The 13,380-nt window shown below is 42.0% G+C and overlaps 1 protein-coding gene across 2 annotated transcripts in view; it reads right to left on the bottom strand.

Moving 5' to 3' along the window:
* cep295 (centrosomal protein 295) overlaps positions 1–13,380 on the bottom strand; it is a 71,155-nt gene that overhangs the window by 5,034 nt on the left and 52,741 nt on the right. For both annotated transcript variants that reach the window (XM_079823785.1, XM_079823786.1), the window contains exons 22-29: positions 9,205–9,305; positions 8,321–8,693; positions 8,160–8,246; positions 5,288–5,703; positions 2,023–2,157; positions 1,895–1,952; positions 1,653–1,814; positions 1,482–1,572 (exon numbers count right to left, since the gene is read on the bottom strand). In XM_079823785.1, the coding sequence (XP_079679911.1) occupies positions 1,482–1,572; positions 1,653–1,814; positions 1,895–1,952; positions 2,023–2,157; positions 5,288–5,703; positions 8,160–8,246; positions 8,321–8,693; positions 9,205–9,305 (1,423 nt within the window). The remainder of the gene's footprint in view (positions 1–1,481; positions 1,573–1,652; positions 1,815–1,894; positions 1,953–2,022; positions 2,158–5,287; positions 5,704–8,159; positions 8,247–8,320; positions 8,694–9,204; positions 9,306–13,380) is intronic.

Below are 13,380 nucleotides of genomic sequence, written 5' to 3'. Positions count from 1 at the left end.
GAAGTCTCACAGCAGACACGCCCCTTGAAACAGGACATTCAGCCAGAGGGGTAATAACAGTATAGAAAAAATGCCTTTTATTTCTAAATTATGAAATTTTTTAATGTAAAACAGGGTTCCCACTCGTCCTGGAAAATTGATGACAAATTTTCCAGTCCTGGAAAACATGGAAAATTTGAGAAAATGTAAAATGTCCTGGAAAATCTTGTTGTCGTCTGGGAAAATTCTTTAAAAAAAAGTTATTTCTTTAGCCGAGTATAAAGAGTTTATCGCTGGGCCAAACAATTAGCGCTAGTTGCAGAAAGCACATGTTCAGGAATGCTGAGTTTGATGTGTGTGAGTAGTATTTTGAATAATGATGTTTAGTCTTGTGTTGCCACTCTCAGCTGTTAGCTAATGCTATAACTGCTCAGTGAATGTTAACTCGTAAGCTGCCACCTAATCACATCATTTTGATATAAAGTCACATTTGTGTGTTATAAAGTCAGAATTGCAAGATATAGTCAGAATTGCGTGATATAAACTCGCAAGTCTTTTCTTCACAATTGACTTTTTTTGCGCAGTTGCGAGTTTATATCTTGCAATTCTGAATTCTTTTCTCAGAATTGCGAGATCCAAACTGCAAGTTATAAAGTCCAATTCTGAGGGAAAAAAAGAATTTTCGCGTTTATATCACAAATATGTAAAAAGTCAGAATAGCGAGATAAAAAGTCACAATTACCTTTTCTTTCTATTCTGTGGTGTAAACAAGCTTCCATAGTCATAATGTGTGATTAAGAGCTCATATTGAAAAATGCTGGATTGTTAAGTAATGGCAATAAACCGGATGGCTTTTAAGCAATATTTGGCATGATCCTTGTCTTTTATTCCCGCCGTAGTAAAATGTAAAATGTCCTGGAAAAGTCCTGGAAAATGGTTGCTGAAAAAGAGTGGGAACCCTGTAAAAATCATACTAACAATATAAGTACACCTCAGGAAACATTATAAAATAATAGAAAAAAGCCATGCCATGGGACCTTTAAGTTCTGTTAAGGGAAATACTTAATGACAGCTTCAAAGTCCCTGAAGTGGACCCTTAGGTTAATCAGGCGTGCCATCAGGGGTCCGGATCATTTTCTTATCATTGCTGTATTGTCAACAGGTCTAATTGTAATATTTGCTAACATTTTTGTTCATATCATGATTTAAAAAGTAAACATTAAATTCAAATTAATCGGAAAAATCGCCCAGCCCTACATGGATTTAAGCAAGTCTAAGAATACATTTTTTGATTGTTGAATGAATATGATTATTTGTTTGAGTCTAAATTGTGTATAACGTGTTTTTTTTATTAGAAGCCAAATAAAAATGTCCACATTGGTGGATGATACAGTTTGAACTTGCTGCAAAGTTTTCATGAGATCGCCCCGTCTTCTCTGTTCTGAACTGGTGGCCAAACATGCATGTTTCCTAATGTTGAGCAGAGGCTTGAGCATCTGTACCTCTCGGTGCGCCGGTGCATCTCTGCCTCTTCCACGCGTCTCTGAGCGGCCGAGCAGATCCTGACCTCCGCAACACTCTTCAGTCGCTCCGCTGCCAATGAAAGCGTGTTCAGACCCAATCCACACTCAGGATGGTTTCATTAGCACGTGCTGCAGTGGGAAGCATGTTACCCGTGTCTGGTTTGAGGGCTGTGTGTCCTGCGGCTCTGGACACGTGTTGCTGTGGTGTTGTGCGTCTGGCTTTGACCTGTGCGGCCCTGAGCGCTGACCTCTGAGCCAGACCATCCCTCCGCTGCCGCTGAGCAGGCGAGCACTGAAACTCCAGCAGCATCACTGCAACACACACACACACACACGCTCTACAAACACAGCCACTCCTTCATGAAGAGTTCACACTTGGCAGGTTCACAAACCAGCATGAGGGAACGATGGCTCCTCGTCATCCTCCACTGTGCGGCTCGGTGCTTTGCCCTACAAGAGACAGGGATCGTTAGGTTTGACCTTGAGAAATGAATCCTGAATCCTGCACCTGTGCCCTCACCTCAGTGCGGTCAGATTGGTCTTCCTGTGGCTCTGAGTCTTCAGTGAGGTCAGGATCCTGCAGTGTGGACTCTGGCAGGCTGATGAATGAGATGGTGGACTCCTCAAGAATGCCCTTCACGAAGTCACCCGCCGCCTGACAAGAGCAAGAGTTTACGGTCATCTGAACGTCCTGAACGATGTGTGGCGCTCCTACACGCCCCAACTCTTGTGAATGACTGATCAACAGCAGCACAACAACACTAAACCCTAAAGACAGCACAAGACACTGATAGGGCATGTCTAATGCCATTTCATGCATTCTGACTTATTTTACACAGTTCAAGAGTTGATTCGCATGCTAAACATGGCCAAAAAAAAAAAACAAGTTGGACGTATGACCAGTGTTTCAATGACTTTAGCTCCGCCCACTGCACGCCTCCACGAGCTCGGCTGTTTTCGGAAAGAATCGGTAAAGCTTAGGGCTGATAAAACGATATGTATCGCGATAGACACAATCGATATCAATTAAAAATGCGTTCGATAAAACGTTCAATATTTTTTTTCTTCATCGGAAGAAACCAGAGGTTGCGAAGCGAGTTTGGTTGCATGAACAAAGGCACTCGCTCTCTGGTAACCAAGCAATGTAGGGAGTGACAGGCTAACAGCCAATCAGGTAACTGTATCAGGTTTGATTGCGCCATATCGTTGTCTCGTGTTGGATTCATTCTTCAGTAAACAGAACCGGCGTGGAGTGATAAGTGGAAAATGAGCGCCACAGCGAGCGAGAAAATTGTTGATAAAACAGGAAAACGAGTCAGCTCGCCAGTATGGCAGTTTTTTGGCTTGTATAAGTCTGTAGTCAGATCAATGTCGTCTGCAAGACTGGTCATACCACAAACTTGTTTTACCAGCCTTGTTTGTGCTTTCGTCTGGCTCCGCAGCGCGCGCATCGTTTGTTTGAGGACGTGTTTATACTCGACGCGCTCGCCGTTGTGCTATTCTTGACTTTGGCTGAATCCGAAATCGCCCCCTAAACCCTCAATCACTATCCCCTACTTTAGTCCACAAATAGCCTACAGGGCACTTGAAGGAGTGAATGAGAACAAGTGAGTGAAGTCGGACAGCCGCTGTGTGTACATCTACTGTACACTCGTTATTGCGGTGCATTGTGGGATTATAGAACGAGTGCACTCAATAACGTCCCCTAAGGTTTCGGACACCACTAAAATGGCTGTCCCCTCAAATAATGCCCTATTTAAGGGTATAGGGGGCGATTTCAGATTCAGCCTTTGAAACTACATGGAGAGGTGATGTTACTCTGCATCGGTGCCTTATGACAACGCATCTAAACACTAACAGTTACAGAGAAATAACGGAGGCACTGCACCTTAACGTTAAGAGATAATTGAAATTAGAAATTTTAGACTTGTTTATATTTTAATTATTTGAGTGTTTTCCATGGTTGTGTTGACATTTCTGCCTTTAGAACTGAGGGTCAGAGGAAGGTTACGTTTAAAAAAATTTTTTTTAAATGTATAATTTTTCTCCTGGTTCTTATTTTAAATAGGCCATAAAACATATCAATAACTATCGATATCGACCGATATGAAACCCTTATATCGTGATAGTTTTCAGCCATATCGCCCAGCCCTAGTAAAGCTTATCTCTCTTTTATAAATCTGATAAAACTAAAGACTCTTCTGAGATATGAAGGATCAACACTACTCTATAGATACTCAAGACTAACATGAGACTGGCAGACCGTCCTCGTCATGTCACTCCAAACCTGAATATAGTTCTATATTTCTTCAAGATGATATTTTGAAGAATGGTGTCCAAACAACACTGGTCCCCATTGTACGGACAGACACAAACATGTGTGTAATATCTAAACTGTCCTTTTAAGAAAACTTTTTTCAGGAAGTAGCACATCTGAAACATGTAACATGTCCTTACACCACCATTTAAGGGATTGGACTAAGCAGTTTAACACACCTGGATTTCTGCACTCATTCTGCCCATAGACTGTAAAAAAAGAAGATGGACGACGCGCCTTCACTTTCTTCCGTTGACGTAAGTGAAGCCGCCAGTGTCTAAATATGGCGCTGCCATCTTGGGTCTTGAGTCTGCGCAGTAGTGAGCGCGAAGTGGAGCCGTGATATCAAGGTCCCGCCCACACTCCCGCCTAATCAACAACTTTATTTGTGAAATAAAGCTCCAATCTCCTCCTGAAGTTCCCGAAAATGTCCGTTGGTGCCTCAGTGACTACTTCACTCAGAGAAGCTGTCAATCATAACGTCACACCCCCGTTTAAACCAACTAAAACCAAACTTATTTAATAAAACGAACACTCGAACTTGCATCAGTGTGATAAAAACTGCCTAAAATGACAGAAACCATCTGTAAACCAAGTGTAATTTGATTGTTTAGTTTGTCTATGTGTCATTAGATTTCAGTGAGGGGGCGGGGTTTATGAGCTATACTGTATCCAGCCACCTGGGGGCGATCGAGACGCTTTGACTTCACTTTTCAGGACTCGTGTGGCACACTTGTGTCGGACAGGTTTTTAAAGAGGCAGCATGTGTGTGGGAGAACTAATATACACTAATATAATTTTCTTTTAAAACAGTATTTCAGGTTAAAATAAAGTCTAGGCCTTCAAAATACATTTTTTCTGAAGGCAGATTAGCGCCTCTTTTGGAATTATTTAAGAAATCATGCAGCCATGTGTGTAACCACACTCTATGGAGAGGCTTGAGGATTCACTAGTTCTGTTTTGAACACATTTAATGATTTTTTTAGATGGATTTGAATATATATATTAAAGTCTCAAAGACTATTCATTATAAAAGTTAAAAAAAATTTTTTTTATAAATATTGCTTTAAAGTGTTAGTTTATGCATTATGATAATAATAGTGTATACAGTGTGTGAGTGGATGTGTCAATGTCACACTCTTGATTACTTTTTTTCAGCATTGTGGCCGATTTGTAGATTGTATGCACAAAAATTCTGTGAATTTTTGCCGATTTTTCATTCATTTCCTATGGTCGGTCATTTATGACCGAAGACAATGAAAGGTAAACTTTTTTTTACGACCAATTAGCATGCGCGAATCATGACCTCATTTTTTGTGTGTTTACATACCTAATGCTAGAAAAGTTTCATATCATTCCGATGAAGCTGTGATTTTTAACATTTCAAAACAGAAAATTTTCCGGTCAGAAATAACCGAAGAGCGTTGTAACTAGTCGCTGATCATGGAGGTGGTTTAGTAGACTCTACCTGAGCTCTTTCCAGAAGCTCGCTCAGTGCGCTCTCTTCCACCGCTGACCTCACTTCCTGTGAGGGGAACTGTGCTGTAAGGCTTTCTTCCTGTAGACGGGTCTTGGGAGGGGAGCGTGGCATGTGGCTATCGTCCATGAGGGCGGGAGCTGCCCCTACATCCGTCTCACAGAGGGACTCGTGGGTAAGAGAGAGCCGCTCCATGGATATCTGCAGGTCTGCGTGAGACCGAGTCAGTGTGTCTGCGCGCAGGTGCTGCAGGGATTGGTCTGTTGACTCCAGCCAATCAGAGGCCTCGTCGACATCTGTGCCACACCTGTCCGCTTCCAGCGGGATGCAGAGAGCCGCCGATTGGTCCACGCTCTCATTGTTTGTGACATCAGAGGGCAGAGGAAGAAACCAATCTGAGGCATCGTCTACGGCACAGAAAATAATGTCAGCACAGCAACTCCACTGAACACAGGAACAATAACTGAAGGCAAGCAGGACAGCAGGTCTTTGGTTTTGAGCAAGTGGGAATCGCCAGTGGCCCCACGATTCAATATTATCACGATACTTAAAGGAACACTCCACTGTTTTTTAAAATAGGCTCATTTTACGAGTCCCCTAGAGTTAAATAGTTGAGTTTTACCGTTTTTGAATCCATTCAGCCGATCTTTGTATCTGCACTTTTAGCATAGCTTAGCATACATCATTGATTCTGATCAGTCCATTAGCATCTCATTCAAAAAATGACCAAAGACACTTTCAATATTTTTCCTATTTAAAACTTCTACAGTTACATCATGTGCTAAGACAATCATGTGTGCTAAGTTACATCTGTGTGTTGTAAAGGGCTGTGATAGTAAGTCGAAGGTGTAACTACCACCATGTTTCACAGAATACCAACAAATCATTGCGCCGCTGCAGCCATGCTACGGCCGTGAAGATCCGCCACTATTACGCAGGAATGAGAACGTAGTTCCTAGCCATATAGGTGTAGAAAATCACAACTTTTCATTTTCAGTTGGTCTTAGCACACGATGTAACTGTACAAGAGTCAAGTTTTAAATAGGAAAAATATTGAAAGTATCTTTGGTCATTTTTTGAATGAGATGCTAATGGACTGATCAGAATCAATGATGTATGCTAAGCTATGCTAAAAGTGCTACCGCCAGATACAAAGATCGGCAGAATGGATTCAAAAACGGTAAAACTCAACTATTTAACTCTAGGGGAGACGGAAAATGAGCCTATTTTACAAAAAAGTGGAGTGTTCCTTTAAGCCACGATACGATATTATTGTGTTATGCTGAGTATTGCGATAACATTAATACAGCCATTATGAATGGCCATTTTACTTTCACTTTAGATTTAGCGTCAATTCGGGGCGGCAGCAGCTTAAATGGTGGGTTCGGTGTTATTCTTAAAGAAAAATAGAATAGTGTTTATTTAATTTTCAACTAATTATATTAATTTAAATCTTAATTTATTTATTTTTACTGGGCAACCAGGGTAGGCTATGACAGCCATCATATATCCTGCCAGACCCAGCGGATGCGAAGTGTATGTGAATTATTATATCTACACAGGAGAAAGCCCTGTCGAGCCATTCGTTAATCTGATTGTTTTATGAATAAAAGATGAAATGTAGCTGCAATAAACACGTTAAGAATCCGTAGCAGGACTATTATTCTGCTGTGCGGTACTGAGGATGAACTGATGATGGAACAATTTGATCTTCGGCTGGCCAATCAGCAGAAAGGGACGTTTAATTCCCGCCCACGTCTAGAAATCAAATATTCAAGCCGTTTATTAATGTTCCACCTCTGAACAAAAAATCAAGCTGTATTTTTGTTTTTCGTTTTGTTTAAAAACTAAAAAAACAAAAAAGGAGCCGGTTTTTGTTTTTTAATACCCGTTTCTATAAGCAAAATCGAATGAACGAAAAAGTACACAAACCTGATATAGACTAGTGTCTGTGAATATTAAACCGCAAACAGACTATTTAAATACTAATCCTGCGCGTGCCTGTGTGTATGAATGGTGCTGATGTGCAGTTTAATTTACCTCACACAACAATCGTGTGTTTCCATCTCATACAAGGACACAAATGCAAGAGTCACTTCAAGAGCATTTACCGTTTTATTTAAGAAAATCTACGGTTATATCACAAACTCACAGAAACTCAAAGCTCTTCACGGCAACCCGTCAAAATACATGTTCAGTTTAACTTGACAAATATATCACTGATGTACAGTAGAGTTTAGATACATCTCAGTGTAATAATAATACTACACTAATGTAATAAAAGATAAGGTTTTGATAATTTATTATTAAGTAATAAATCTACATTTTAATTTGAACAGGATAAAGCTCAGTTGTGCAGCACTTTGTTTGACAAAAGTTTGTTTAATTAAGTTAAAAGATATATTAATGTTTTATGGCTTCATTTGATTACCAGAAAATACACAACACAGGATTTGTGGGAAATCTTTTCATAGAAATTGAATAAAAAATATAAATGGTTATTTTTATGAATTGCATTAATTAAGTAGCTAGTAGCCGACAATTTACAGGTAAATATTACAGTAAACAAACATCACAGACGATGGCAGACAGAGACCAGTGCGGCTCTGGCATTATGTCAATAACACTTCTATAAATGACTTACAGTTATTGATGCATCGCTAAAGTACCGAAAAAAAGGTTAAAATGTGAACGTACCCAACCCTAATTGCTAGTCATCTCTGCTGGTTAGATGAAAAACAGCCAGCAGCAGAAGAATTGCATGAGGAACTACCAAAATAGCACCGCCTTAATACGCTGTTACTATTATTAATATTTAAATGATTGTTTATTGGACTGTTATGAGTGTTTTTCTTTTATTTACCGTGTGGGGCGTCAGTAGAAGCACTCCTGTCCTCATCTAAGTGCTGTAAGGCAGGTGACATCGGGACCTCAGCAGGCCGCCCTGGACCTGAAGCAACACAACCACAGTCAGAGCAATGAAACACACCAGCACTGACGCCCACCCAAGCCTCAGCTCATTACCTGTGCTCGGGGTCACTTCCTGCGGCGCATCGGCGAGGGCGCGGCTCTGATCAAACACCTGAGATGAACCCATATCGGACGCTCTGCCAATCAAAACAGACGGACACCCGTCAAACCGCTCCCCAGAGGATGACTGATCTTGGAGCTGGACTGAGTCTGAACAGCTGGAGATGTGACCGGCCCCGCTCATCCTCATGGGAGAGGACTGGAGAGACTGGTTGGTGAAGTGGCTGGAATCAGAAGCTCTGTCCTGGTCGGTACACGGCGAGGAGGACAGACGAGAGGGTGCTCTGCCGTGAGCCTGCTCGCCCTGTCTGATGGACAGCTGATTGGACAGGCGGTCCAGGATTCGGTTCACAGTCTCGCTCCAGCCCTGAAACGATCAAGACATTAGCACGGCAACACCATCCTATGGTATGGCTTTGCCATCCTAAAAATGTGTCACACACAGAGTCCGAAGCATATTAAATTAATCTGTTGCGAAAAGATTCACAAAATACAAAAATGTAGTCTTCAGGCCGTGAGGAAGGAGAGTTCCAGCTGCAGGATTATGGCGGGCGATTCAAAGTTTACTTCCGGATGTCAGTGGCTCAGTTTGATGCTTTGCTAGCGATACAGTGCTTTGTGTTGTCGGACACCATTCTGGATTTTGGCGTTTGTGTGTACGGTGGCTCTGATTTGTCAAATCACCTTTCCAAATGCTTGCGATGGATGCGAAAAATGCAGGAAATTTAACCCGATCCAAAATTTATGACAAAAGTTTCGGAGGCAGTGATTGACACAATGTGAGGTCGTATTTTTTTTTTTTTACGTGCTAAAATCTCGGACTCCGTGTGCAAGGACCTTCAGGAGAATTGAAAATGACAAATGTGCTTGCATGGCACCTGTGCTGTGCTGCTCTGATCGTCTCTCACTACACTTCTAGATGAAGAAGAGGAAGAGGAGGAGTCAACGTCTTGATGGGGCTGAAGCGGCAGGAAAGCACCTAAAAACAAAAACAAAATGTTGTTGATTATTTCCTGTGATATTGTACATGACTTTAAAAGGCAGCATTTAAAGAGTTAGTTCACCCAAAAAATGAAACTTGGGTCATTTATTACTCAACCTCATGTCGTTCCAAACCCGTGTACCGACCAAATTCTGAACACAAATGAAGATATTTCTGATGAAATCTGAGAGTGCTCAGTAGGGGTGTGCATTGGCACTGCCCTCACATTTCGATTCGATTACGATTCACCAGGTAACGATTCGATTCAATTCGATTCTACGATGCATTGCGATGCATCAAAATTCTACTGCACACAACAAGGCAAATTTTTAATCAGTCATGAGGCAATACAAGCAGTCAGATATTGAACAACAGATTGTATTGGCTGCTATGTGTGTATTATCACTCTCCTGTATCTTTGACATAAATGCCATTAAATAAAATAAAATTGAATGGTACAGGGTATTGGATATGGCATTTTCAAACCTGAAAAAGAAAACATAAATCACTGCTTTCAGTGCTTTGAATGAGAAATGTTTCTCTTCTCTGCTTTAGAACCATTTGAAATTAAATAGAGCAATAATAACAGCCAACTTTTTCCAGCAGTGAACATAAGTGTTTTAATTAATCAGTAATCTCCCTCCGCCTCAGCCATCTTGATTGTTGTTGTTGTTATGACCCCGGAAGTAATTGAAACTTCACAACTTTATTGTCCAACTTAAGGCCAGAAAATAAACAATGACATAATTGATTAAGGCACTTAGCCGCATCGATGCTGAATCGTGCATGCCCCGCATTGCGATGCATTGCCGAATCGATTATTGTTGACCCCACTAGTGCTCAGGCCACTCCATAAGGCCCGTTCACACCGGGGCGATTTTCACACGATTTTAACACCTCATGACTAAACAAAGGGCACCAATGCGAGTGTGCACACGGACGCACAAAACGGCAGGCGTTTCGTTGTTTTAAAGTGTCATAAACACAAAATGCAAAGTTACGTAATTGGTAAGTCCGGGCCTTTTCTCTTACTGCTGTGGTGATGCCTGTGTTTGTACCATAGACCGTAAAAAAATATGGACGACGCGACTTCATTGACTTCCGCTGACCAGAGTTGAAGCTTTCGTAGGCCGCACACGCCGCTGACCTCTCGGGACCGAGAGCAGGAAGTAGAGGCGCGATTATCAAAAGCCCGCCCACACTCTCACAGATGAAGAACAATTCATTATGATGGTGTGAAATAAACAGTTATAGAAATGTAGAAATGAAAGCTAAAGCTCCAATCTCCTCCCAAAAATCCAGAAAAAAGTCTGTTAGTGCTTCAGTGACGACTTCACTCAGAGAAACCGTCAATCTCAGCTGTCAATCATGACGTCACACCCCCCGTTTTTACAGCATCACATAACTCACTAAAACTAAACTTATTTAAAAAATGAACACTTGAAATGAAATCGTGATAACTGCCTAAAATGACAGAAACCATATGGTATAACTGAATGTAAATTGCTCATCACACCGGCCCACTTTTGTAAGCGACACACAACTATAATTCAGCCGATTCACTTTGTCACTCAAACTGTATGGTGTGCTCCTCTTAGCAACATGAAAAACAAAACTTATTCAAATTTGTGAATCAAAGAGCGCTCTTTACATTCACTGGAGCTGTCAAGACCTTCATTTCAGCATGAGCTCCCAATGACACCGCACAATGGACCTCTTGTTCACATCGGGTCACTCGGCTGGTTTTAATGAGAGGAGAGAACTCAAACTCTGAAATCTTTGAGGTTAATATAAACGAGGTGCTGCAATCGACACTTTTCCCCCAAGCAGGTCATCTTAAAGAGCACCTATCATGGAATTTTGAAATGTACCTTTCATGTAGTGTGTAACATAGATCTAAGTGAACAAAAACATCCTGCAAAGTTTGAAATATGACAGTGCACCGTATATATAGTTATTTTCTTTCAAAAGTAAGAGTCGACTCCGAGTCATTTTTAAGAATCGCTAGAAGGCCGAAGCTTTTTCTCTGACTAGATGACGTCAACTTGTCAAGTTATTTGAATACGATACGCCCACTTATTGCGCTCCAAGATGCCAGTGAAAACTAGAAAACATCATGGCGACGAGACGCCAGTGAAAACTAGAAAACATCATGGAGACGAGACGCCAGTGAAAACTAGAAAACATCATGGCCACGAGACGCCAGTGAAAACTAGAAAACATCATGGCCACGAGACGCCAGTGAAAACTAGAAAACATCATGGCCACGAGACGCCAGTGAAAACTAGAAAACATCATGGCCACGAGACGCCAGTGAAAACTAGAAAACATCATGGCCACGAGACGCCAGTGAAAACTAGAAAACATCATGGCCACGAGACGCCAGTGAAAACTAGAAAACATCATGGAGACGAGACGCCAGTGAAAACTAGAAAACATCATGGAGACGAGACGCCAGTGAAAACTAGAAAACATCATGGCCACGAGACGCCAGTGAAAACTAGAAAACATCATGGAGACGAGACGCCAGTGAAAACTAGAAAACATCATGGCGACGAGACGCCAGTGAAAACTAGAAAACATCATGGAGACGAGACGCCAGTGAAAACTAGAAAACATCATGGCGACGAGACGCCAGTGAAAACTAGAAAACATCATGGCCACGAGACGCCAGTGAAAACTAGAAAACATCATGGAGACGAGACGCCAGTGAAAACTAGAAAACATCATGGAGACGAGACGCCAGTGAAAACTAGAAAACATCATGGCCACGAGACGCCAGTGAAAACTAGAAAACATCATGGAGACGAGACGCCAGTGAAAACTAGAAAACATCATGGCGACGAGACGCCAGTGAAAACTAGAAAACATCATGGAGACGAGACGCCAGTGAAAACTAGAAAACATCATGGCCACGAGACGCCAGTGAAAACTAGAAAACATCATGGAGACGAGACGCCAGTGAAAACTAGAAAACATCATGGCCACGAGACGCCAGTGAAAACTAGAAAACATCATGGAGACGAGACGCCAGTGAAAACTAGAAAACATCATGGCGACGAGACGCCAGTGAAAACTAGAAAACATCATGGCCACGAGACGCCAGTGAAAACTAGAAAACATCATGGAGACGAGACGCCAGTGAAAACTAGAAAACATCATGGAGACGAGACGCCAGTGAAAACTAGAAAACATCATGGAGACGAGACGCCAGTGAAAACTAGAAAACATCATGGAGACGAGACGCCAGTGAAAACTAGAAAACATCATAGCCACGAGACGCCAGTGAAAACTAGAAAACATCATGGCCACGAGACGCCAGTGAAAACTAGAAAACATCATGGCCACGAGACGCCAGTGAAAACTAGAAAACATCATGGAGACGAGACGCCAGTGAAAACTAGAAAACATCATGGCCACGAGACGCCAGTGAAAACTAGAAAACATCATGGCCACGAGACGCCAGTGAAAACTAGAAAACATCATGGAGACGAGACGCCAGTGAAAACTAGAAAACATCATGGCCACGAGACGCCAGTGAAAACTAGAAAACATCATGGAGACGAGACGCCAGTGAAAACTAGAAAACATCATGGCCACGAGACGCCAGTGAAAACTAGAAAACATCATAGCCACGAGACGCCAGTGAAAACTAGAAAACATCATGGCCACGAGACGCCAGTGAAAACTAGAAAACATCATGGAGACGAGACGCCAGTGAAAACTAGAAAACATCATAGCCACGAGACGCCAGTGAAAACTAGAAAACATCATAGCCACGAGACGCCAGTGAAAACTAGAAAACATCATGGCCACGAGACGCCAGTGAAAACTAGAAAACATCATGGAGACGAGACGCCAGTGAAAACTAGAAAACATCATGGAGACGAGACGCCAGTGAAAACTAGAAAACATCATGGCCACGAGACGCCAGTGAAAACTAGAAAACATCATGGCCACGAGACGCCAGTGAAAACTAGAAAACATCTTAGCCACGAGACGCCAGTGAAAACTAGAAAACATCATGGCCACGAGACGCCAGTGAAAACTAGAAAACATCATGGAGACGAGA

The sequence above is a fragment of the Gobio gobio genome, assembly GCF_949357685.1.
Source record: "Gobio gobio genome assembly, chromosome: 8".
Classification (NCBI taxonomy): domain Eukaryota; kingdom Metazoa; phylum Chordata; class Actinopteri; order Cypriniformes; family Gobionidae; genus Gobio; species Gobio gobio.
Note: the sequence above shows the minus strand (reverse complement) of the source record. Positions and strands in the feature narration are given on the sequence as shown.